Source organism: Brassica napus, chromosome C4, assembly GCF_020379485.1.
Source record: "Brassica napus cultivar Da-Ae chromosome C4, Da-Ae, whole genome shotgun sequence".
Taxonomy (NCBI): Eukaryota; Viridiplantae; Streptophyta; class Magnoliopsida; order Brassicales; family Brassicaceae; genus Brassica; species Brassica napus.
Genome location: NC_063447.1, coordinates 3023691 through 3050751, shown reverse-complemented (window position 1 = coordinate 3050751; position 27061 = coordinate 3023691). Strand labels below are relative to the sequence as shown.

The 27061-nt window shown below is 36.5% G+C and overlaps 3 protein-coding genes and 1 pseudogene across 3 annotated transcripts; 2 read left to right on the top strand and 2 right to left on the bottom strand.

The window, feature by feature from the left end:
* Positions 1-6: 6 nt before the first annotated feature.
* Positions 7-1588, bottom strand: LOC106394226 (annotated as a pseudogene).
* A 2398-nt stretch (positions 1589-3986) lies between these two features.
* LOC106391949 (inactive TPR repeat-containing thioredoxin TTL3) lies at positions 3987-7340 on the bottom strand. The gene is made up of 8 exons (XM_013832702.3): positions 7253-7340; positions 6166-7109; positions 5899-6094; positions 5643-5824; positions 5238-5571; positions 4624-4825; positions 4437-4543; positions 3987-4358 (listed from the first exon to the last, which is right to left on the bottom strand). The coding sequence occupies exons 2-8, from the start codon at positions 6999-7001 to the stop codon at positions 4206-4208; spliced, it is 2010 nt and encodes a 669-aa protein (XP_013688156.1). The 5' UTR covers positions 7002-7109; positions 7253-7340; the 3' UTR covers positions 3987-4205.
* Positions 7341-19068: 11728 nt separating this feature from the next.
* Positions 19069-23704, top strand: LOC111205433. Its single transcript, XM_048753341.1, has 2 exons — positions 19069-20086; positions 21648-23704. Exon 2 carries the CDS (start codon positions 22161-22163, stop codon positions 23130-23132), a length of 972 nt encoding a protein of 323 aa, XP_048609298.1. The 5' UTR covers positions 19069-20086; positions 21648-22160; the 3' UTR covers positions 23133-23704.
* LOC106394228 (glutathione S-transferase T3-like) lies at positions 20520-21419 on the top strand. The gene has a single exon (XM_022700762.2). It carries the CDS (start codon positions 20520-20522, stop codon positions 21417-21419), a length of 900 nt encoding a protein of 299 aa, XP_022556483.2.
* Positions 23705-27061: the final 3357 nt, after the last annotated feature.

Here is a 27061-nt window from a genome sequence, read left to right as displayed (position 1 = left end):
TTGCTATTTTGATACAACAAATTGTCTTAAAATGAAACATATACATATTCTAAATAAATAAAGAAAACAACAAGGCAGTAGATATTGAGAAACCAAGAGAAAGAAAAGAATCAGATGAAGTGGATGTTGTTGCAATTTGATGAAACTATGGGGAGAGATAACAAATTAGCTCGCAAGAACATGCTGTTGTCCGCGTCAATACCAACTCTCACTGTTTCAAGACATTCCAACTATCCCAAGAAATGTCTCATTTGTTTCAGCTCTTGAAAAGGACCTCCATACTCTACAATCTCTAGCACTTTCACTTGACATGTCCATAAACAAGATATTACCTTACTCTTCTTCTTCTTCTTCTTCTTCTTCTTCTTCTTGTGTTTGTTATTAGGAGTGCAAGCGCATGCATCTCCGCATTTATCTGTGACTCTGTGCACAAGAGCCTGAAAAAAAACCACCAAAAGACCAATCTTGAGAATGTATAAACAAGAAGGAGGAGAAGAAGAGGGAATCTCAAAATTACCATAAAGATTAAAGTGTGTAGATTTGGACAACTCTTAAGCAAAAGTGGCATTACTTGCCAACCTTTCTTCTTGTTGCTCTCAATTGATAAGTTAAGGAGGTTTTTGAACACCGGCATAGATTTACAGCAGAAATGAAACGCCTCAAGTGAATCAGCAGACAAGTGAAGGGTTGTAATGTTGCTTATATATACCCGCAGCTAGGTTTGTAACATCACCAAATATAGGCTTGTTTGGTTTTTTGTGATGGTCCCATAACTTGAGATTCAGTCTGACCTCCGCAAGCGAATCCAAATCAACAAACCGATAATTCATAAAGACATGACTAGAATAGTCAAGGTAGACAAGACTTGGTGCTTTAACATAACTTAGATCATGTAACTCTTGAAAAGAATGTTTACGAAAACCAGAAGTCGCTTGATGGATGCACTTTTCACATAGGCTGTGCAACATGGAGGATAAGGATCAAAAGCATCAGCACTAATATCAGTTATGAGTAATTCTTCAAGGACAGGGCAGCCTTTGATGAGGCGGCGATAGTTGTTATAATCAAGCCCTCCAACTGTTAAGAGAGAAAGTGATTTGAGAGCGGGGAGAAACACACGCTCGACTTCAAGACAATATTCACGGGAGAGTGTGAGTTTAACCAGTGTGTTGCTCGTTAACAACTTTCTCTCTAAATTAACTTTGTTTCTGGTGCATTTCAAGTGTACTTCTTCCAATAAACTCTCTTGTTCCTCCATTGCACTCCAGATCCAACCGTAGAAACCAAGGGACTTGGTGAAACGGTTGCCTCCTCGATGACTCAGAGAGAGTTTCTTGATCGTCTTGGTCGGACAATTTCTTAATGTCTTGTCTACGAAATCTAAGAAGCGATCTGAACCACTTTCTGCTTCTTCTTCGTTCGGATACACAACCATTGACTCATCAAAGCTAAGCGTGTCCACAAGAGCCAGCAGATTATTATTCTTCCATCTCTTGGACAGAACTGATGTGGAAGCAGCTACCTTTGTCGGAACTAATGACAGGATTTTGCCAAGAATCTCATCGGGCAATTCGCTGATTCGATCTCTACTACTGCAACAACTACTCATAACTATTCTACCTTGAGAGCATTTCCAACCCATAACACTATTTTAGTATCAAAACTACACTATTTTGGTGTAGTTTCAACACTAAAAAAATATTCTTCTCCAACCACAACACTAAACTTCACACTAAAAGTTATTTTATAATATTATATGTATTTAACTTTTTATTTGTCATTTATTTAATTGTACAATTTATTAATAAAATAAATGAATAGTATTTTAGTGGAGTGAATAGTGTTATAGTGTAGTGAATAGTGTCACACTAAATTTGGTGTAAAATTATAGTGTGACACTAAAATGGTGTGATTTTTGCAGTTGGGTTGGAGAAGATTTTAGTGTCAAAATCACACTAAAATAGTGTTTTGGAGTTGGGTTGGGTTGGGTTGGAGATGGCCTAAGAGAGATCGAAAAAGCTTTGAGATTGATTGGGATGCGAGAGAGAGACAACGCAGAAGAGCTTTTCTCAAACTAAATTAATTATAGTTGAAAACAAAGAGTTATATGGACCCAGAGGCCCATCACCCTTTTTTCAATGTGTTGGCGGATGGATGGATCTAGGGTGGGCGTTTCGGTTTTGGTTTCGGTTTCGTTTTATTCAATGATTTTCAGTTAAAAAGTGACTTTGCTATATATATTAGGCATATGCGTTCAGGTCCCCGTCGGGTTTAGTTCGGTTGATTCGGATTTTCGGTATTATGCTCATACGTCTCATTTAGGTTCTATCAATTTTTGGGTTGGATTCGGTTTGATTTCTTCTGGGTTCGGTTCGGATCGGGTTATAACCAATATCTGAAATCGCATAAAAAATCTTTATCAACAAAATGAATAAAAATATTTAAAATATAAAAATTATTCAAAAATCTAATTAAAAACTACTTAAACTACCAAAACTAATTAACTAACTAAAAACTACTTAAACTACCAAAACTAATTAACTAATTAAAAACTACTTAAACTACTTAATCTAATTAAAAACTAACATATTTAACTAATTTCAGATATTTTCGGATTCTTGTTTGGATTTCGGTTCGGGTTGTACTCGAATCTAAAAGTACATAAATCTTAAATCCCATTCGGATATTTTTCTATAACGGTTTGGATCCAGTTTTAGTTTTTTTTTTTGGATTAAGGTAGGGAGTTCGGTTTAAGTAAAAACGCTCAAGCCTACTATATATCATTTAAACATTTATCGAAAGAAACAAAATGTTACTTATGTATAAAAATGAAAAAGAGCAAAATAAGTTTATCATATCATAACCCATATAAAATCATTAACTTCATATATATAACTCAACAATAAACTTGTCACAAACAAACAAAGAAATAGTTAGAGATGGCAATCATGGATCTGGACAGCGGGCATGGCCCATAAAGGACTGTCGCGGTACGGTATTGGGACGAGGTTTTCTAGGTCCGTAAATTTGCGGGCCTCGCGGGACGGATCTTTGCGGGACTGGGTCTTTTGAGTTTTATTTGGTTGACACTTATGATCTCTTAGTTAGAGATTGTGAGTTTTATTTGCTTGACACTTATGATCACTTAGTTCCTTTTGATCAATCTTGCAATAAAGCAGTTTTCCCTCTGTTTTTTTTTCTTTCTAAAGTTTGTTTTCTTGTTTTCTGCCTGGATTCTTTCTTATTTGCTTTTTTTTTGTTTCATTGATCCTTTATAACTTGTTTTGTTTTCTTCTTGTGTTCTTTTCTTTGATATTGGTGGAGAGGATGAAGAGTCTGATTGGTTAGGTAAGTCTTGTTTACTCCGGGAAGCTTCTATTGGATAAGAGACAAATCTGCTAGTGGGAAAGTTGCGACAGAGATAACAACAACCATCTTCCACAGACGTCTTTAACCATAAAGAGGAGAGGGAGGGCTTTTTGGGGTTCTAACATTGCGCTAGAGCTTCCTAACATATGTGTTGATATAATGTCTGTGTTTAAAATGAGCATCTGACTCCATCTGCTTCCGAGTGTGATTCAACCGTCTTCTTCAACAAGATGTAAAATGAGCATCTGACTTCAGTTTTTTCCTTGATTTTTTCTGTCTTCTACTACTAGATCATGAACTCACCTGAATGATTTTAGAGATTGTTAACTACTAATAATATAAATGACTCATTGTTTCATGGATTTGAGATTATTCCCTTCATTTCTGCATCTGGTTTCATGCTCTCAACGGTTGAATCAACCGCACCATGCAGAATAACTCTAAAACCATTGTTAACTACTAATAATATAAATGACTCATTGTTTCATGGATGTGAGATTATTCCATTCATTTCTGCATCTGGTACATGCTCTCAACGGTTGAATCAACCGCACCATGCAGAATAACTCTTTTCAGATTCTTCCATATTATATGGAGAATATAACACAAGCCAAACGTGAACTGATAATGAAGCTCGCATATCTTGAATACTTCTGAACGCTTTACTCGTTCAAAGCAAGCAGAGTCGAACCACATAAATTTATATAGAAAAAAAAAAGAATGAACAATTTGTTGAATGATAGAATAATAGCTCTTCTCTTATGTCTTAAAAATAGGCTCTTGGGATCAAACTATAGGGAAGCAGATAATGATGATGATGATGATATGCTTTCGTATTATAAGAGGAAGTGCTTTATAGATTCCTCAAGAAACTGGTGGCTAGGACATATCATCTCCTTTACCTTGTCTCCATTCTTGTACATCTTAAACGTTGGAACTTTCCTGATACTCTCTGCCTTTGCCAACGCCAAGCTCTCCTCCACATCCACCTAAATAACGTTTCATTTTCCTCAGTTACAACATCTATAACTGTGATATTAAAAGGCATTTTTGGAGGGTGATTTTACCATGAAGAAATGTACTAATGGATACCGAAGGCATAAAGTATTGATGAAGGGAGAGATCTCTTCGCATTGTCGGTTTGATGATGACTTGAAATGAAACATAGAGACACCTGAAAGAAAACATGTTTCCATTTTTTTAGCAAAATCTCAACCTTCCACAAACAAATTAGAGTATTTGTTTAAAACTTACCGGGAAGTGAGATAACGTTCTTGAACTTATCCAAAGTTGAAACTGCTTCAACTTGGTTATTGTATCCTAAGCTTTTAGATTCTTGACTTCTGTTCATCACCGCTATTTTCGCTCTCTCTAAAGACTCTGCGACTTCACCGTCTCCTGGAAGTTCCCTTCTCACAAACTCATAGTCTCTAACCGCATCTTCCCATTGACCAAGCTATATATCAAACAAACATTGTCATTCAAACTCGGTTAATAAATGTTCAAAAAATTGTTAGGCAGATTATTTAGGTGAAGCCTAAGCATTAACAAATTATTATTTTAAAAATATTTTACATTTATATCAGATATTTCAATTTCGTATTTCACTATAAAAGCATTTTGATGAATTATAAAAAATTAGATATACAAAATTTGTGGATTTTGCACTTACATTACTGATTTAGATCCATTTAAATCGATTTAAGCCAGTTTTAATTAGTTTAAAACAATTAATCAAATTTTAAGAAAATGTTTCAGATATAACCGATTTGCCGCCTAGACAAACATCTGGGCCGCTTATACTGATTTTTAGAACATGACAATACAAAACTCGGTTCATAACTAACTAAACTGAGTTATAATCTCACCTTTCCATATGAAGCAGCCCTTCTTAGAAGTGCCTTGATGTAACTAGGGTGAATTTTAAGTGCTTGGTCACAGTCTTCAACTGATTTCTCCCACAAACCAAGCTTATACCAACACGCTGCTCTATTGCAATACAAAACCGAGTTGGAACCATCTAGTTTGAGCCCGTCTCCATAAGCCACACTCGCTTCAGAGTATCTCCCCGAACTAAACAGCTCATTACCACGAGTACGTGCCTTCACAACCATCTTGACATTGTTTAAAACCGACACAAGTTCAGGATTGGTCTGATCTAGCATCGCAGCTCTCTCTGCCTTTACAACACCGCTCTCAAATCTGCAAACAAACCCCTATTATCATCAAACAATCATAATAAACTTTTCTTGTGTGTTTTGAAAGCTCTTTACCTTCCTAATGCCATATCAACTTGAGATTGGATACAGAGGACATAAGCCTCAGCGACCATACCAAAGAATTTAGCTTGTGGTTGAGAGTGGTGATGATCATGTCTTGGAATGGAAGATATACAAAAATCTGAATCCTCTATTTGGTTAAGACGCAACAAGGCTTCAGCTTTACATGCTACAATCTGTAAAAAAACGTCACTGTTAGTTAAAAAAGTCATTACAAAGCTGGTTTAATGTTTTGTCGGTGATCTCTGACCTGAGGAGACGAATCAGCACCGTTCGCAATGGCTGCTTCTGTTTCTTTGATCGCCGTTCTCCAATCTCCGATCTTCCTAGCCTCCCAGCAACGTCGGAGATGCTTCTCCAGCGTCTGCAGCCGTTGGAGATCGGTTTGGTCCGGACATTGACCGGAGAAACAAAGATGACGTCTTGCATTGTCAGCTTCTCCCAATCTACACCGATAAAAGATAAGAAGTCTCAATCTTTAAACTTAAAAAGACACTACAAGATTTAATTTACTTACCTGAGATAGAGCGAAGCGAGTCTTTGGTGAGCTCTAGAGTAAGACGGATCAAGCCTTACGGCTTCGAGACATTCTTTAACGGCTTCTCCTAACCGTCCTAACGCCGTTAACGCAGCCGCGCGGTTACTTCTAAACGCTGCGTTTTCCGGCGACAACGAGATTGCTCTGTCGTATAAAGACAGAGCTTCCGAGAAGTTTCCTCTTCTGTACATATCGTTCCCAAGTCTCTTCAGCTCCTCGGGGCTTTCACCGTCTGCTCTCGCCGAGTGGTTGCTTCCTCCGCCGCCGCTTCGCACGACGTTCCCGTGTCCGTAGTTTCCCGTTCCCGTGCAGAGAGCCTCGGCCCTGGTCGAGCTCCGAGTCGCCATTCCGGTTTTCAAGATCCGACCCGACGGGCAAATGTTGCCGGCGGGTAAAACGGCGGGACTCGGCGACACTGCTGACGTGGCGCAGCTGTGGCTCGTCGCCGAGTGGGAGAAGCTAGAGCCGGAGAAGATCAGCGGCTTTCCGGTCGAAGAGGATCTCCGGTGACCCGGTTTAAGATTCTTAACCGCCGGCATTACGGATCCGGGGCCACCGGGAATCTCGCCGGAGTGGCTTTTACCCGCCACCGACGGTTTTCCGGAAGCGGAGCCGGAGGAACCGGAGCTGCTGGTGGGAGTCGCTGCGGACGAGGAGACACGTGGCATTAAGGTGGAAACGGGAGAGCCGAGATCGAGTTCTCGGAAGTCTGGTTTGTTGATGACGTCATCGTTGTCGTGTCTCTGTAAACTCAATGAGTCGCGGAACCTTCCTGTAATAGCAGGCTCTAACGAAAGCCTTCTAGAATGAGACATCCTCGTACTTTTTTTGATCTGGTTAATCTAATGGCTTCTTCCCACAGCTTCTTCTTCTCAGAAGAAAGTCAGAAAAACTCAACACCGAAGCTAAAAAGGAAACAAGTACTGTCGTCCAGAGAGAGAGAGAGAAAAGAAAATAGAAATATAAAGACAGATCTCGTGATAAATAGAAAAGGAAGGAAGCAAAGAATGAAGTTGAAAAATATAAATAGTAATATGGATTTTTTTTATAATAAATGTAATTTAACCTTGATCTGAGATTAGGACATTGATCTTCTTCTTCTGATGTTCATCACGAGTCGTCTCTCTTTCTCTCTCTTTAGTTTACTCTCGTGTCCTCACGGCTGCTTGTCGTTAAAAAGACAAATACAGTGATTTATTGCATTTTAATTCTTATTTATTAGTCACATTTATAAACCACATAAAGACTAAAATAGTTGACTTTGATTTTTGAACACACTGTTCGAACAAAAAAACTTAATTAGACTTTCTGTGTATATTATGGAATTCATTATCTTTATATTTAGAGATACCAATTTGGAATATTTATTATTTATCATGCATTGCTTCGTGTTGAGGAAAACGAAATATCAATATATTTAATACTCTAATCATAGTTTATTTATAAATAGCCTTGAATATATTTAATACTCTAATCATAGTTTATTTATAAATAGCCTCTGACGTGATATTTGTACATGTTTAATTCTTTTTGCCTAAATTGTCAAGGCACGCAGATTCATGCACGTCCACTCATATTCCTAAAATGTTACTCTATCAAATTTAATGTTCTTACAACATACTATAGAATAGCATAAGCAGGCTATTATTATAATTTAGCACTAATTAAACCTTGGTAGGATATTCAATGCAAGACATGTACCTATCATTTTTAATAAAAATTTGCTTGTTTTTTTTCTTCATTTAGGAAATCCATTTCTAGGGGGCGTTGTACAGAACTCTAGCAATAAATTTACTGCTCAACTGATTAAGATTCAAATTTGGATTGGTTATTTCTTAGATATTCAAATATTAACCAGTGTATAATTAATTAGTTATGAAGAAAAATCCCTACAAGTGACTAACAAGTTACATTCTACAAAGTAATAGCAATTGAGTGTTTCACAAATAAAAGAGTTTGACAAATAAAAGAATATTTCAAAGTAATTCAATAACTTTTGATTATTAAAATGTTTGACCAACTAAAATGAGAAAATATTTATAAAGGCTCAAATGAGAAAATAGCACTAAGGATAAAATTGTCTTCCGAAGTAGATGTATTAATCAAGCCAGCAAAACTTTTGTTCAATGCACAATATTTATTGGTTGAACAAAAAAGCACCATATTTACTGTAATTAACTTTATATTAGCATTGGTAAATAATCTTGTGTGACAATAGCCTGTTCATATTTAAATGAAGGTAATGAATATTTCAAGCCTTTTCTCATTGCGTGTTGAGCAGAGAACAAAAAAATGGTTTACCTGAAAAAGAACAACAAAAAATGATAAAATAAAAATTTATATAATGCAGAGCTGGTAATTTATTTATTTTTGTTAACGGGTGTCGATTGTAAAGCTTGTTGTTCTCTTCTTCTTTTTTATTAATATTTTTTTTTCGATTCATTAACAAATTACTCCCTCTACTTTACAAAGATGGGTGTTTTGAGAAAAAAAATTATTTCACTAAAATATGTTTTTGAGTTCTATATGCATATTAGTATGTTAAAATAAATTGTTAAATTCAAAAAGTTTTGATTAAAACTATTGGTTTAAATATATAGGAAACTGTTATTACACATAAATCAAAATATTTATGTTATGCATTAATCTATTTTAAATATGCGAGAAACGTCTAAAATATCTATCTTTCTAGAATGGAGTGGTGAATACTTACTACTTACAAATTACAATGCTCATAATACTTTTAGTAATACAATCTCATTATTAAATTTTGTAGACCATCGCACAATTACCGTTCGGACCTATGGAACCACTAATTTACATACACTCTAAAGTACCAAGCATTATACATGCCTCACATAATTTTCAAATGCAAAATCAAAATTTTCTGGATGAGAAGTATTTTCAACGAATTAACGCTCTATAACATAGTACTAATAACAAAAGATATTTAAAAGATAACAAAATACGAGGAAAATTTAATGGCATTCACTAACTAACTAAAATTACATCTTTTCTCATCTTTTTCTTCCTATCTCTCTACTCTTTTTCTACAAAACTTATTCTCTTTTTTTTGTTATTTCACAAATATATCCAAAATATAAAGGCAACCAAAACGTTATAACAACAAAAAAAAGAATGTAGGGGCAAAATGGAGATGAAATACAAATGCCGATCACGCCAGCTGGTTCTTACCCTCACCGATTAGTCTGCCAACTAAGCACACAGTCAATGTTAACGCCATTAGATTTCAGTAACGGATTATTCTGTTAACACCGACGGACTATTCGAAAACAGTCCTGGAGCCCGCCAAATTGAGGATGGGCGACGAGATGGACTCACCAAATGACCAAATTACTAAATCTCGGTTCAACAAAACCGGCTATTTTTTTCACTTGACAAAAACAAACATGCATAATATATATGAGTAGACATGTGTAGTTACATTATACATTTGTATTAAGTTCTCTTAAAGCATGGACTAGTTGCTTTTAAAATGTCATCTGAACGTTAAGTTGTTTTCTTTACAGGCATTGACGTGGGAAAAACTATAATATTATGATCAATCCAAATAATTTATTAATAAATTCAATAAGTTCTTCGACAGTTTTAATTTTAGTATGTAAGATTTTGACAGAAACATTTGCATTAATTAGCAAAGACAACACCAAACACAATTAGTCTGTTTATTCAACTCATTTCACATTATTTGTTCCACTGGAGACATACAGAACATAATACAATGCTCAGAATGTAATGTATGATTATGATTGTGAATGGACCCAACTAAAAATAGACAAAAGAGGAAATGTGTGGAGATTGGAAATATATGCAATTACCAGCTAATGATGTGTGTTACATCATTTTAGACATCCTTTTCTCCGCAAAAAAAAAAAAAGACTTTAGAAGTAGACCAAACCAGCTATCCAAGATCCAAAGCTGAAGGTGTACTACCAAGATCATAATCTTTTACAGTTTTCTAGTCTGAAAACATACTTTAATTCTTCATTAGTTACAGTATTTAATTAAAATGACGTTTGATTATTCAAGACATGGATTTGAGTTTTGATGTTTTGTTGGGTTGTGCCAGGAGAACATGGAATGTATAGATACTAGATATATTAAGAAGTGCCGAATATTCTTTTTAGATGCACTTATCTTAATATCCAAATAATCTTGAATCCAATGTTTGAATAATTTGAGAGTGAATTCTATAACACAGAAAGTGCCAAGCTTAGTAGGAACCACAAGCCACAAGATATTTCTTTACACGAAATAAATTAGACAGAAAAATTCGCCATCCTCAAAGTTTGAATGCAAATAGATTTATAGTGCGCCAAAAAAACTTCGTTGTGCAAATACAACCTTGCAGGTGCTCATATTTTGCATGAATTATAATGAAGACAATTCCTTAGTTTTTGTAACTTACACATAAATGACAGTTATTTATACAATACATGCATTACTTTTTGAGCTAATTAGCTCAAAACCAATGAAAGACATGGAAATTAAGTATATACCAAAAACAGTAAAACTTTAGGCTGTATAGTGTTTCAAAATGATGCTAAATGACTTTCCTATCCTTTTTTAAGCTACTTTCGTTTTAATCTTTAGGCAAGTAGGTTTTTAGGTGTGCAGTAGTAGGATTTGGAAGATATTTTATAGATTTAGTTAAGATTTTGTTTAGTTTTTTTTAGACAGAGAAACCATGTAAAGAATCAGTGAGACTTTTTTATTTCTCTTCCACAATCCTTTCCATATCTACTCCTCCGTCGTGTTTTTATCTGAGAAGATTATTCCAGCAATCGCAGGGAATCCTTAACAACTAAGATTGCACGACGATCCACGTTGTTCGGTTGTTTTGTTAAATTCTCGGAGAAGATTTTGTTGTTTTCCTTTTATTAACAGTGGTCACAGTACACCTATAGATTATGAACTCTTTGTTATTATTGTAGGCTTATTTCTCCATCGAATTCATCGTTTGTTCATCGTGAAGGATGTGATCGATATCAGATTTGAGCTTTTCTTCCCGTTATAGCCAATAGTTTCATCCAAAATTAGAAACCTAGATCAATGATCACTGCTAGTTTTTGGTAGATTAAATTCAAGCAACTTCTGTGGCGGTGTAGCTTTTGGTGGTAGCAGAAATTCCCAGTGGTTCAAAGTGACGCAAATACACATCAGCAATGGATCTGAAAGACATATGTACGGGTTAAAAACTTGCATAAAAAATAGTACTGGCCAATAACAAAACCTGGACGGCTAATTATATATTTTCATCGCTAACACATTATTTTTACCTATATTCTAATAGATAACCTTAAATAAAATACAATAGTAGATATCCATATAAAGTTAGGTAAATGACATAATATAAAACATGATGGTTGCAAGCTAGTTAAATGAAGTTTAACATTCAAAATAAAAATATCATTTGTAAATTGAATCAGACAAACATATGAATAATTTGAAATGTTATGCTAAGATGGTGTATAGCCGGCTAAAAATTTATGTGTGTTTTTAAGCATAATATTAGTTTCAACAAAAGGAAATACAAAATATTTGAAAATGTTGTTAACCGGATATAATAGGCAAAGCTCAGCTAAAAATAGTTTTAGCTCACAATAAGAAAGGTTAGACGTCTAAATGACTTAGTATCATCAAAACTTGTTTTACCTTAGGCTGTGTAAAAGCTCTTTGATATTTCCATTGAAGTTAAATGAAATTTAAAATTCAAAATACAAATATCATTTGTAAATTCAATTAGACAAACATATGAATAATTACAAATGTTATACTAAGATGGTGTAATATTAGTTTCACCAAAAGGGAATACAAAATATTTTAAAAATGTTGTAACCAGATAAAATAGACAAAGCTCAGCCAAAAATAAATTTACCTCGCACTAAGAAAGGTTAGACGTCTAAGTTACTTGGACAGCTAACATAATATATACACGGTTAGAAGATGAGTTAATTGGGATAAAAATTGATTTGTTTGTATTGTCAAGTTATTAGACAGTTAATAGAATATTTGCACGGTTAACAAACAAGTTATTTGGATAAACTTGTTCGATTTTGAATATCACATTATTTGCTATCATAAGAATCAAGATCATAGCTATGATATATGAAATAAATATACAAATAATGCTTAGGCAATGTTTTCTTTGGTAAATGACAAATTGTTAGACAGCTAATATAATATATAACCTTTATAAAATGAGTTACTTGAGACTAAAACTGGATTTTTTTTTAGTGTCAAGTTGTTATACAAGCAATATAATATGTACACGGTTAATGAAGATCTTATATGACTTGTCAATCCTACAACATATATAACTTAAGGCTTCACTAGAGAAGGCTTCAAGTGGAGATGCAACGGCAAATAACTTTCACGGGAGACGCAGCGGCCGAAGGCTTCATTAGAGGCGCAGCGGCAGAGAGCTTCACCGGAGGCGCAGCGACGAAGAGCTTCACCAGAGAAGCTATGGCCGAGAGCTTCACCAGAGACGCGCGGCGGAGAGCTTCACTGAAGACACGTGGGCAAAAGAAAGTGACCGGTGATGCAGAGACGGTGAGCTTCATCGGAGACGTAGCCGCAGAGAGCTTCACCGGAGACGCATCAGCAGAGAACTTGAGTATTTTTCTGATACCGCATGCGAACTCCCAAAGTTTCTTCACCGGCAGCGAAAAAATTCTCTCCGGTAAATCCAACGGAGGTGGTTGAATAGCCTCTAATTTCATCGTCTCCGGTAAATCCAACGATGATGGTTGAACAACTGATCTAGAAATTAAATATGGTATTTGGGAGAGAGTTACAAAAGAAAGATGTTGAAATGAGAAATGAAGTTTCGAAATTGAAACTCTATCTACATGACATAGAAGAGACGGTGTTTGCTTTCTGACAACAATATATTTGAGAAGATTTTGTGACGGCTTGCAAAATCCGCGTAAAATCTTCGTATAAGATCTGGCCTATTGAGATTGTCAGTTGGAGAGAAGTAAGGATAGGGGCTTTTGTGTATTAATAATAAATGCACAGTGTGTGTACGCTTAAGGTTGGTATTCTGCTAAATACGTTATACTTTGTTGGTGTAACTCCTAATTTCTAATTAGCTCAAAACCAATGAAAGACATGGAAATTAAGTATATACCAAAAATAGTAAAACTTTAGGCTGTATAGTGTTTCAAAATGATGCTAAATGACTTTCCTATCCCTTTTTAAGCTACTTTCGTTTTAATCTTTAGGCAAGTAGGTTTTTAGGTGTGCAGTAGTAGGATTTGGAAGATCTTTTATAGATTTAGTTAAGATTTTGTTTAGTTTTTTTTAGACAGAGAAACCATGTAAAGAATCAGTGAGACTTTTTTATTTCTCTTCCACAATCCTTTCCATATCTACTCCTCCGTCGTGTTTTTATCTGAGAAGATTATTCCAGCAATCGCATGGAATCCTTAACAACTAAGATTGCACGACGATCCACGTTGTTCGGTTGTTTTGTTAAATTCTCGGAGAAGATTTTGTTGTTTTCCTTTTATTAACAGTGGTCACAGTACACCTATAGATTATGAACTCTTTGTTATTATTGTAGGCTTATTTCTCCATCGAATTCATCGTTTGTTCATCGTGAAGGGTGTGATAGATATCAGATTTGAGCTTTTCTTCCCGTTATAGCCAATAGTTTCATCCAAAATTAGAAACCTAGATCAATGATCACTGCTCGTTTTTGGTAGATTAAATTCAAGCAACTTCTGTGACGGTGTAGCTTTTGGTGGTAGCAGAAATTCCCAGTGGTTCAAAGTGACGCAAATACACATCAGCAATGGATCTGAAAGACATATGTGCGGGTTAAAAACTTGCATAAAAAATAGTACTGGCCAATAACAAAACCTGGACGGCTAATTATATATTTTCATCGCTAACACATTATTTTTACATATATTCTAATAGATAACCTTAAATAAAATACAATAGTAGATATCCATATAAAGTTAGGTAAATGACATAATATAAAACATGATGGTTGCAAGCTAGTTAAATGAAGTTTAACATTCAAAATAAAAATATCATTTGTAAATTGAATCAGACAAACATATGAATAATTTGAAATGTTATGCTAAGATGGTGTATAGCCGGCTAAAAATTTATGTGTTTTTTAAGCATAATATTAGTTTCAACAAAAGGAAATACAAAATATTTGAAAATGTTGTTAACCGGATATAATAGGCAAATCTCAGCTAAAAATAGTTTTAGCTCAAAATAAGAAAGGTTAGACGTCTAAATAACTTAGTATCATCAAAACTTGTTTTACCTTAGGCTGTGTAAAAGCTCTTTGATATTTCCATTGAAGTTAAATGAAATTTAAAATTCAAAATACAAATATCATTTGTAAATTCTATCAGACAAACATATGAATAATTACAAATGTTATACTAAGATGGTGTAATATTAGTTTCACCAAAAGGGAATACAAAATATTTTAAAAATGTTGTAACCAGATAAAATAGACAAAGCTCAGCCAAAAATAAATTTACCTCGCACTAAGAAAGGTTAGACGTCTAAGTTACTTGGACAGCTAACATAATATATACACGGTTAGAAGATGAGTTAATTGGGATAAAAATTGATTTGTTTGTATTGTCAAGTTACTAGACAGTTAATAGAATATTTGCACGGTTAACAAACAAGTTATTTGGATAAACTTGTTCGATTTTGAATATCACATTATTTGCTATCATAAGAATCAAGATCATAGCTATGATATATGAAATAAATATACAAATAATGCTTAGGCAATGTTTTCTTTGGTAAATGACAAATTGTTAGACAGCTAATATAATATATAACCTTTATAAAATGAGTTACTTGAAACTAAAACTGGATTTTTTTTAGTGTCAAGTTGTTATACAAGCAATATAATATGTACACGGTTAATGAAGATCTTATATGACTTGTCAATCCTACAACATATATAACTTAAGGCTTCACTAGAGAAGGCTTCAAGTGGAGATGCAACGGCAAATAACTTTCACGGGAGACGCAGCGGCCGAAGGCTTCATTAGAGGCGCAGCGGCAGAGAGCTTCACCGGAGGCGCAGCGACGAAGAGCTTCACCAGAGAAGCTATGGCCGAGAGCTTCACCAGAGACGCGCGGCGGAGAGCTTCACTGAATGCACGTGGGCAAAAGAAAGTGACCGGTGATGCAGAGACGGTGAGCTTCATCGGAGACGTAGCCGCAGAGAGCTTCACCGGAGACGCATCAGCAGAGAACTTGAGTATTTTTCTGATACCGCATGCGAACTCCCAAAGTTTCTTCACCGGCAGCGAAAAAATTCTCTCCGGTAAATCCAACGGAGGTGGTTGAATAGCCTCTGATTTCATCGTCTCCGGTAAATCCAACGATGATGGTTGAACAACTGATCTAGAAATTAAATATGGTATTTGGGAGAGAGTTACAAAAGAAAGATGTTGAAATGAGAAATGAAGTTTCGAAATTGAAACTCTATCTACATGACATAGAAGAGACGGTGTTTGCTTTCTGACAACAATATATTTGAGAAGATTTTGTGACGGCTTGCAAAATCCGCGTAAAATCTTCGTATAAGATCTGGCCTATTGAGATTGTCAGTTGGAGAGAAGTAAAGATAGGGGCTTTTGTGTATTAATAATAAATGCACAGTGTGTGTACGCTTAAGGTTGGTATTCCGCTAAATACGTTATACTTTGTTGGTGTAACTCCTAATTTCTCTTACTTTTTTTTGATAATCCAGTATCCGACCGCTAAGCGCGATCGACTAACCCACCGGGCCTAAGCCCATGCCATTACAGGATTTTTAAGCGTCCACTTAAGGGCCCCTGTTTACGCGAAGCGGTCTGGAGGGCGAGAGGAGCCCATGTAAATCCCCTCGTGGCCACTCAAGTTGTTTGCAGCCGCGGGGATTCGAACCCAGGAGTATTGGGAATTGCACCCTCAGCCTGAAATCCCTCTTACCACTAGCCCACCTTGTTGGTGTAACTCCTAATTTCTCTTACTTTTTTATTGGAGTACATTTTTGTTGGGATTATTGCCTAACACATGCATTGATGTTTCATGGTATATTCTTATCTATCTGTATCTCTTACACGACGATATTTGATAATACAATACAAAACTACGTACGTGGATTATCTGGTTTCCATAACTAATATTCGATTAATAATTTTGTTAAAAGATAATCCACGCTTGTCTAAGCTTAACTACGAAGGTATCCTATGTTTCAATATACTATTTTCAAAATTAAGATCATAATGTCAGTGCAAGCAAATAATACATGTAGATCGCATTACTGTCTAACTCGCAATTTTTTTCGTTAACCCACAATTTTAAAAGTTATCTTCGTTTATTATTCTAATTTTTATTGTTGTTGAAGTCATCTTATATATATATCTAGATTGGTGGATATACTTTGGTCTGTAGCATTTGGGCAATGGAGGATGATACTTTCAAATAAAAACCCGAATTCAAATAAAATACGAACTGCAGTTTGGTTTAATTTGATGTCAAATGTTTCGGTGGTTCCAAAGTCGTCGTTTGTTTCTTATGCTCTTATGTATTTTGAATTATATCATCTATGTTTAATATGTTACCAAAAAAAAAATCATCTATGTTTAATAAGACACGTACGTCTAATGGATGTTTAAGATAATCATTTTTGTCCTTATGGACGATAATTATTATGTTTGAAACTTTTTGAAATAGTAAAATTTCAATATCAGAATAACCTAGAGATATTTATATCTACTAAAAATATTATGAGCATTCAAGTGCCAAACACGTAAAATGTTCATTGTTCATTAATATTTTAAATGAATGTCTGTTTAATATGTATAAAAATTACATTGACTGTTTTTACGTGTCATATAACCATCAACGTATCTTTAAACATTCAAAAAGAAATATATTTTAGAAAAAAAATTTGTTTCACAAAGATATATATCTTGTGTTTTCTATGAAAAAAATGTAAATTTCAAGAAAATTAATTAATTTTATTAAATTACTATTGGTTAAAAGATATTGAAATTTGAAAATTACCGAAAATGATACATTTATTATTTATTATAGTGATTTAATGTGTTTTTTTTAATACGTATGAAAACGGTACAAAGTTTATCTTTGTGAAATGGAGAGAATAATAGATTACATAAATTTATAAAGTTGTAAGTTAAATATTATTATACATGCAATACAACTTATTTGAAAAATTCATGACGTAAGGTGATTAAAGGAATGACACTCTCGCGCGGTGTATTGTAGATATCCAATTTTTTTTTAACAATATGTGTCTGATCCGAAGTTCAAATAAGGTTGAAACCGATGGATAATCTAACCATCCGACTTTTTAAATGAGGTCTAAGACATAGTTTTTTTTTTTGTAACACGTCTAAGACATAGTTTCTTTGTTGTTTAATTAAATAAATGACAACTTATTTTTTACCCCAAATTTGTACAACCATGTTATAACCGTTTGGTTTTGATATCCAAGCTTTTGATAGTTTGTTTTTAGATGTTCTTACTTGTGGTAAAACACGGCTGCATGTGTAGATAAGTGAAAACATATCCTCTTATAATGTATTAGTTATATTGCATTAAAGAAACGCTATATTTGCAATGATTTTATTTGTTGCCACCTCTGGGTCTATAGTCTTTGGCCAATGGATGGTGAGACTTCCAATAAAATCTAGGATTCAACGATCAATTATATATTGTAATGTTGCCACCAGAAGTAGCTGCGCGAATGCATGTGACCATATGCTGATATGATATGAATCTTTGTTACCTTCATCATCTCTATCAACAATTTGAATTTAATTTTCTTCTTATCATCACTCTTCTCTTTAAAAGAAGATATTATGTTAACTAAAATCTTGTTCCAAAAAAAGTTAAACAAAACATAGATATATCTGTTTCTTTTTTTGTAAAAAATATGTATCTATTTTCAAACATATATTGGAATCTAGATATATGTAACTGTTCTAAATTGATAGATCTTTGTAATATATGATTAAAATACCATTTCTTTTACAACTTCTCTAATAAAACGAGTAGAAATAGACTTACTTATGTGTCAAATATGTTGCTTGCTTTCTTAAATGACAATGAAATAGCATTCATAAAAACTCATATAAAAATTATTTATAATTATATGGTTCTTTTTTTTTGAGCAAATAATTATATGGTTCATTAAAAAAAAACTAGATAACAATTGATGACCTTATCGTAAATGAGGGAGCGTATGTGCTGTACATAAACATTCCACATGCTCTATGTCTCAAACTAGGAAAAGTAAAGCAAAAGTATACACTATGCATGTTCGTTTCATAGTTGCTGAGGGTACCAATCAACGACCATCATCAATTGAATCATCTTCGTTTTATGAGTTTTTTTTTTTTGAAAGTTTGTTTTAATTATAAGAGTTACAGTAGTACATATTTAATATCAAGTTATGATATAAGTATGTTATGCTGATAATTATTAAGAAAACATCAGGAGCACTATCTGAATTGTAGATACAAATTGAGGTCACAAGTTCATTTTCTTCAACACAAACAAATATTTTTGAATTTATAAATTTAAACGACGTTGTATTGTGTTGTGTCTAGTTCCTTTTTAAATAGAGTTTATTTAATATTTCTTAGTCATATGAGAGTTTTTTTCTTTCTTCTTGCCATCTTTACAATTAAAACGCAATCAAATACTTTATATGTAGGTTCAGAAATTGTTGTCTTAGACTTATAGGAAAAACGAACATGAAGGGGGGGGGGGGGGGGGGGGGGGGGGGGGGGAAGAGTTAAACAACATGATTGGTGACACATGTTGGTTTTGTCTTTCTCTGTTACTCCACTCACGCCATCATATCATCGAAATCGAATTTATCCTCGCCTAATCTCTCTTCTCAGACCAGCATTAACGCTGATCCTTAGTAGAGTTTTAAGGTAAAAAAGTGATTTAAATAAAAGGAAAAGAAAATGAAACAGGAATTATCGATCCTTAATTAGAGAGTTTGGTTACCGATTATAACTGGAGTTTTATACACACGTGTCCCCATTATGTGTTTTTTTTTTTAATTTTTCTTTCTTTCGTTCTTTCTTCTCTCCTCTCACTTCTTGTCTTCTCGTGTTCTCCGTCCAAAGAAAGTCGAAACCGACGATTGATCCAAACCCACCACCGATCTTTCACACAGATCCTCACACCGATCCTCCATACTGATCCTCCGTCTCGCGTTCGTTTTCGTCTTCTCCTCTTCTCCGTGACGGAGGAGGGATCGAAACCCATCACGAAGACGACGATTCTCCCGCTCTTCATGGCGTCTCCTCCGTCTTCTCCGTCTTCTCCACCGATCGAAACCCATCACCAAGGATAACGCTTCTTTTGTTCCGTCACAAGAAGGTTCCAATCCCACCACAGACGACGTCTCTCTCTGTCCTGAAGGCGCCTCCTCCGTCGCTTCTCGTGTTCTCCGGCAGAAGAACGATGCAAACCCACCACGGACGATGACTGTCTCGGTCCTCACGGCGTCTCCTCCGACTCTCGGTCCTCACGGCTTCTCCTCCGACGAGTGTCTCGGTCCTCACTGAGATCACTTCCCAAGTAATTAACTTTCTCACTTCATTCATCTTAATTAGTGTTATAAAGATTATTTAGCTAGCTTAAGGATCAAGTCTTGGCTATGTTTTTTAGCTTAGGCTCTGTATTTAAGTTTGTCTCATATCAGTGGTTAGCAATAACATAAGTGAGTGTGTTGAAGTTGGATCATGGTCTAAGTTCATTGCGTTTGCTCATTTTGACAGGGTTGAGGCGATGTGAACAGGTTTACACATCCAGTTCTTGCATTAACCAAACACAACTTGAGATTGTCGTTGAGGTTAGTGTGCAAAACTTGTCATTTTCTTCCTATTTGCTTATTTGCTTTCGCTGGGTAGTAGTTAGTTTAATCAATGGTTGTGATGAATGCTGGTTAGTGAAACTTCAAGTTGTGATGAATGTTTCTGATAGTAGTTAGCTTAATGAATGCTATTTTTTTAAATGCTTCTGATAGTTGTTAGCTTAATGAATGCTTGTTAGAGATAGGTAATAAATAAGTTAGATATGTGTCTGCTCAGCTTTACTCTTCTCAAAGAGTAAAGACAATGAAAAGAACCGTAACCACATCCAACATCCTTCTCTTTATTTCTTCTTTCTCTTCCTTTTCACCATCCGACATCCTTCTCTTTACTTCTTCTTTCTCATTTTTCTCTTTTCATCTATAAAACCGGGAATATTTTTTCTCTTCGTTCTCACTTGTTTGACATATTAATATGGATTCTACTAATCCATATAGTCATACCTCCAATTTCGTGGACCTTTTGAACTGTCAACAAGATTGTAACCTTCCTGAACCCTTTCCTTATGAATGCGGTTCACAAATCCCTGTGTTCAGTACTCAAGCAACTGAAACTTCAAGCTTCTGTGAAGAGTCTCGTTTAGAGCGCAAAGAAAGAAGAAAATGGACTCCCTCTGATGATCTAGTGCTCATTAGCGCCTGGTTAAACACCAGCAAGGATTCTTTCATCAGCAATGAGCAAAAATCAAGTACTTTCTGGGGTCGCATTGCCGCTTACTATGCAGCTAGTCCAAAGGTGGCAGGAGGTGATAAGCCAGAACCTCTTCAGTGTAAGCAAAGGTGGCAGAAGCTGAATGATCTTGTTTGTAAGTTCTGTGGATCATATGCGGCAGCAACAAGACAGAAAACTAGTGGTCAGAGTGAGAGTGATGTTGTGAAACTGGCACACTCTATCTTTTTCAATGATCACAAGATTAAGTTTAACCTCCACCATGCTTGGGAGGAGCTCCGCTATGACCAGAAATGGTGTGAGCATGCTACTAGTAAGGTTGGTGGAAGCACTAAGAAGAGAAAGTGCGACGATGGAGCAGAAACATCAAGCTCTCAAGCAACTATCAATCTAGATGAGGAACCGACCAAACGTCCAGCTGGGGTGAAGGCTTCGAAAGCAGCTTCTGCAAAGAAACCAGTAGTAGATAATGAGGCTGCGTTAAAGTTTCAGGCCATGTGCTCTATTAAAGAGAAATACTTGGTCCTGAAAGAGAGAGTTTCGAAAATGACTCTGCTTAACAGCCTCATTTCAAAAACAGACCCACTTTCTGAAATAGAAGAAGCAGTAAAGACTAAGCTTCTTACAGAGATGCTGGGTAACTAGGTGTATGTGTCATGTTCTGTTCCTGTTCTTGTGTGATATGTTTAAATCGAGTGTGTGTGTCATGTTCTGTTCCTTTGTTCTGTGATATGTTTAAATCGAATGTATGTTCTGTTCCTGTTATATGTAATGTTTTCGAGTTTAAGTGTCATCATTTGTGCCTTTCTTGTGTGAAGTTTTTGTTGTATGTTTATGTGATATGTATCTTATTGCCCTTCTTCCCGTGTGCAGAGAGAAAGAAGTCACGAGCTTTGTATGTGAGAGGACAAGACAAAAGAAGTCAGGAGACAGAGTTTTGTATGTTTGTATGCAAGTTGAAGTCACGAGCTTTGTATGTTTTGTATGTCCGTGTCACGCGTTTTGGTTGTTTCTGTCACGAGTTTTGTGCGTTTTGTGTCACGAGTGTATGGTTAACAAGTGTATGTGTCACGAGTGTTGGTTGTGTAACTCTTCTCTGCTGCTCTATATAAAGCATTGCAATGCATTTCATTATTTTCACTCTACTCTCATCATCACATTCCTTTCGTTCTTATCATAATCACGAACTCTCATCATCACATTTCTTCCGTTCTTATCATAATCACAAAAACGTTTCACTCTACTCTCATCATCACATTTCATTGTTTTTTATCTTGTCTTACATTGATCACCAAAAAAATAAAGTTTTTCCTCATCCTTCAAGTTATAAAGTCTTCTCTTCGACCACAAATTTTTCACGTTCACAAAAAAAAGAAAAAAAAATCTATGGCTTCTTCTTCACATAACACTTCTGAGGGAGTAGATGATTTTGATCAATATTTTGATCAATATTGCGATCAATATTTTGATCAATATTTTGATCAAACGTTCGAGGATATGTGCATAAATCATGGTGATCAAGAAGATACAAGGAAAAAAAGAAAAAAACGAGTCTACATCGAAAGAAATCGTGAAGAAGGCAATGTGCGTTTATGGAATGATTATTTCAGTGAAACTCCAACATATCCTCAAAATCTATTCCGACGACGATTTAGAATGGACAAGCCATTGTTCACGCGTATTGTTGATCGACTCTCCAATGAAGTTGAATTCTTTCGACAAAAGAATGATGCTCTCAGAAGGTCTAGTCTCTCTCCACTTCAAAAGTGTACAGCAGCCATTCGAGTCTTGGCATATGGTACTGCGGCTGATGCTGTTGACGAATACCTCCGACTTGGTGAAACTACTACTCGGTCACTTGTCGAACATTTTGTGGAAGGAATAATTTATTTATTCGGTGATGAGTACCTACGAAGACCAACACCGCCTGATCTTCAACGTCTACTTCAAGTTGGTGAGTTCCGTGGATTTCCCGGGATGATAGGAAGCATCGATTGTATGCATTGGGAGTGGAAGAATTGTCCCACCGCTTGGAAAGGGCAATATACACGTGGTTCGGGAAAACCCACAATTGTTTTAGAGGCGGTTGCTTCGTATGATCTATGGATATGGCATGCGTTTTTCGGACCTCCAGGTACATTAAATGATATCAATGTTCTTGAACGCTCACCTGTTTTTGATGACATAATAAAAGGTCAAGCTCCGCAAGTCACTTTCTATGTCAATGGAAGCGAGTATAATTTGGCTTACTATCTCACCGACGGTATTTATCCGAAATGGGTAACTTTTATCCAATCTATTCCAATGCCACAAGGGCCGAAAGCGGTTTTATTTGCTCAACATCAAGAAGCTGTCTGAAAAGATGTCGAGCGTGCTTTTGGAGTCTTGCAAGCTCGTTTTGCCATTGTTAAAAATCCCGCGCTTTTTTGGGATAAAGCCAAAATTGGGAAGATTATGAGAGCATGTATCATACTCCATAATATGATCGTCGAAGACGAGCGAGATGGATATACCCTAGTTAATGTTTCAGAGTTCCAAGCAGGAGAAGACACCGGAAGTTCACATGTCGATCTCGATTATTCTACAGATATGCCTACAAATATCGCTAATATGTTAGGTGTTCGAACCAGAATTCGTGATAGACAAATGCATCAACAACTCAAAGCTGATTTGGTTGAACATTTATGGAGTAAATTTGGACATGACAAAGACAACAACTGAGTTCGGAATGTTTCTTTCAAATTATTCTCGTTTATTTTAGTAATCCTGTTTTTAAAAAAAAAAAATTTAAAATGTATGTTTAAAATGTTCTATTTTATTAAGTTTTATCTTTCAAAAAAAAAATTTATCTTTCAAAAAAAAAATTAAGAACCCCTAACTAAGAAACTACCATTGGAGCACATATTTCTAATAGTTTCTTAGCTAAAGTTTTTAAGTAAAAAAAGTACAATCAATTAATTAAAAAAACATTAAGAAACTCTCTTGGGGTTGTAGGGTTAAAGTTGCTCTTACTTTATCATCAGCATTTTGTCAGCAAGGGAAATTTTTTAATTAAAACTGACCAACATACGTACAAGTATAAAAGTCAGTACATGTGCTTACCACAACAATGAACACATATCAAAATTGTTGATGGGTAAATGGGCTCAATTGCATATTTTCAGACGTAAGCTATACCTTCTTCCATGTAACATTAAGCCTATAAACGTTACATGGAGCTCCGTTTATTACTTAGCTTGAGTTACCTATCCTAGCTGTGTTAGCCAAGGAGTCTACTTGCTTCAGAAACCTTCGAGGAACATAAGAGAACTTATGATTATATGAACAAGCTAAGGACTTAATTAACGTCTTTTAGGTAAGTGGTGATTCATGCATCGCACCACATCTTATTGCCCTGAGTAGTACCAGCTACTTGACTAAGTGTATCATACAACACTTTGGCGTCCCCTTTGAATATTATTTGCGTGCACCTTAGCTTGCGCATCTCAAAGACTGCCATTCCCACATTTCTCTTCTGGGCACAACATTCATCCTTTATCTACCTGACGATGAAGGTTTACTCATAACAAGAATGTTCCAGTGAACTATTTGCCAGCAAAGCGCAGATGTGACCTTAAAACTAGCCTGAGGCTTTCTCTCTCATATTGCTCCAGTCTGGTGAAGAGATTTTTTTACCTTTTGCCGCCGTTGCTTTGCAATAGAGAAGAGAGTTATCTTGAAGCTTTAAAACCATGTAGCTTGTAGCATCTCCGATCCTGGATACGATCGTCTGGATAGACCATGGTGCGAGGAGACGCACCAGTCAGGTCATACGACTTAAAGATAAGCGTGTCATGGTCCAAAACGTGGTTAAGGGAATCAGATAGTTGGAACTTAACAAAAATAAAGCAGAGGCAAGCTCAAAGGAGCTGGACAAGCAAGCCGGTAGCTGGACGAGGTACGGGTAAAGCTCGATGAAGTGAATGATCAGAATGGATCATGGGAAAACTAAGTCTAGGTATGGAAATAGACCAAGGGACTTAGAAGGATTGAAGAATATAAAGGAAGCAAGCTAGACGCAGTGCATAACAGCTGGGCGATGCGGTAAGCAAGCTCGACCAGGTAGGTGAAGTGTAGTACAGCTCGGTGTAGCTCACTGAAGTGTAGGCCAGCACCCTGAGCTGGATGGTCTAGCTCACTCAGCTGGGCCAGCTGGCGATCAGCTCAACTCAACTGGACTGAGTGTTCAGGTCTCGGGCAGTTGGGCCGGGTCTGGACAGTGGTCGGGCCATATGGGCGACTCGTGTGTGCCGATGGGCTGGTGGGCTCTTGGGATTGAGCCAGGAGCATGGGCAATCCGTGTAGGCTTGTTTTGGACATGTCCAGGAGTAGTTTGACAGTTCCAGGATGTCTGGTAACTGCCATAGGCGAAAGGGTGCAATCTGTACCATTGATTAAATCAATGGCCAGAACTGATACCGAAGGGATGCAATGGTTAAGATGTAACCACCCATTTTTCTATAAAAGGCAGGCAAGTCTGTGCTTTTGCAGGCACACCATGGCTTCCTCCTACACCCTGAAACACAAAGAAAAATAGAGAAAAGACAGAGAGTTGGTCGGATTCAACATCCAAGACCAAGAGTGGTTTGAAGGCCATAAAGATGCAGTTTTGGGAGAGATCAAAGGGGAAGTTATGAACGACCCTTTGATGGGTTTTGATTCATGTTGACATCACCCAAAACATCCTCCAGGGCCTGAGAACACACGCAATTAGTCAGGAAAGAAGTGGGATGGCCGAATTCCACTTCCTAAGGCCAAGATAGCCTTAAGGGGAGAGGTGCGTGGGAAGGCAGTTTCATGGGAGTTGGGAACGACCCTGTGATGGTGTTTGATCATGGATGATCACGTCCTAGGCTTCCTATATGTCTTGGGAACACATGCAAATATCCAGGAGAGAAGGGAGAAGTCCAGACTCCACTCTCAATGGCATGGACAGCCTTGCAGGCGAATGCAGTGCAGAAATCGGTTTCATGGGAGTTCAAGGGAAGAGATGAGTGACCCTTGCATGGATCTTATCATTACTGTAAGTATATGATAAGGGCTTGATAAAGGCATGGGTTTGAGGATCATGGCCGTTTCTGGTAAAGGAGGACACAAGATCAACAACCATCAAGTATAAGGTAACATGTTTATGATTACTTCCTAGTTCATGTTTCTGCCTCTTGTGGTGCGGTTAAGGTCAAATATGGCATGCCCCTTGAAGACCATATGTTGTGATGTAAACTAAAGATCCAGGACCCTGAGAGAAGGGGCGGATCTTAGTTGATCTAACTCATCCATGTGGGATGGGAGTTAGAGACCACTCATTGGATAGTGATCCATGGTGGATCATGGTGTGTCTTAGTTCTGATCATGGTGTGAATCAATGATCCGACTCATGAAGGAGACACATGGGGTCCTAGTACATGAGGAACCATGTGGAGTGCAAAGTCCAATTCGTTTGGAACAAGCAGCAAGCCGTGGAGGAGAGTAAGGCCAGTACTAAGTGGCATAGACCACAAGTATGAGGCCAGGTGTGTTTATCCAAAGAAGGCCGTGTGTTATCTGGTCTTGGGCAAGGATGGACGACCTGATCCATAGTTGATGGATCAAGGTATCTGATCTGATTGATCAAAGGATGCACCGATTGTAAGAGCAAGATTGATCGGGTTCAATGGGACATGGTTCCATGGTCGGTTAGGTAAGTGTGAAGACTCATCAGTTCTGAGTCTTGTGGGGTGGTTGGTTGATTGACTGAGGATCTGATGGGCATTATTAGTCCATAATAGGACTTGGCTCCAGGGGAGCATACGCTTAAGACATGGAGGCACTGAACTAAGGCCTTTGGCCGGTTCAGGAATGAAGTCCATGGCTTAGCCGAGCTGTTCATGATCAGGATCCATATGATCTGGATCGATTCATTGGATTCTGATTATGAGAATCTCTTAGTTGAGATTTATCATGAGTTTTCATGAATTTTAATTATTTTTTGGAGCACTTTTGGAAGTGGCCAGAAATGTAGCTGAAGACTTCCCAAAGGTACTTTGTCTGTGGGGATGGTTGGCTGAATGACTAAGTACCAAGGGGAAGAGTTTATGCAGGCATAAGAGAGCTATACGAGTAGTTGGGGAGCTGGTCGAAGCTACCTCGCAGCTCTATCAGCTGGAAGAGAGTAGATGGAACCTCAAGTGAAGTGTTCAGCTCAGCTAGCTGGATGAGCTAGCTAAACAGCTAAGTTAGTTGGGACAATGAGCTAACAAGCTCCGTGG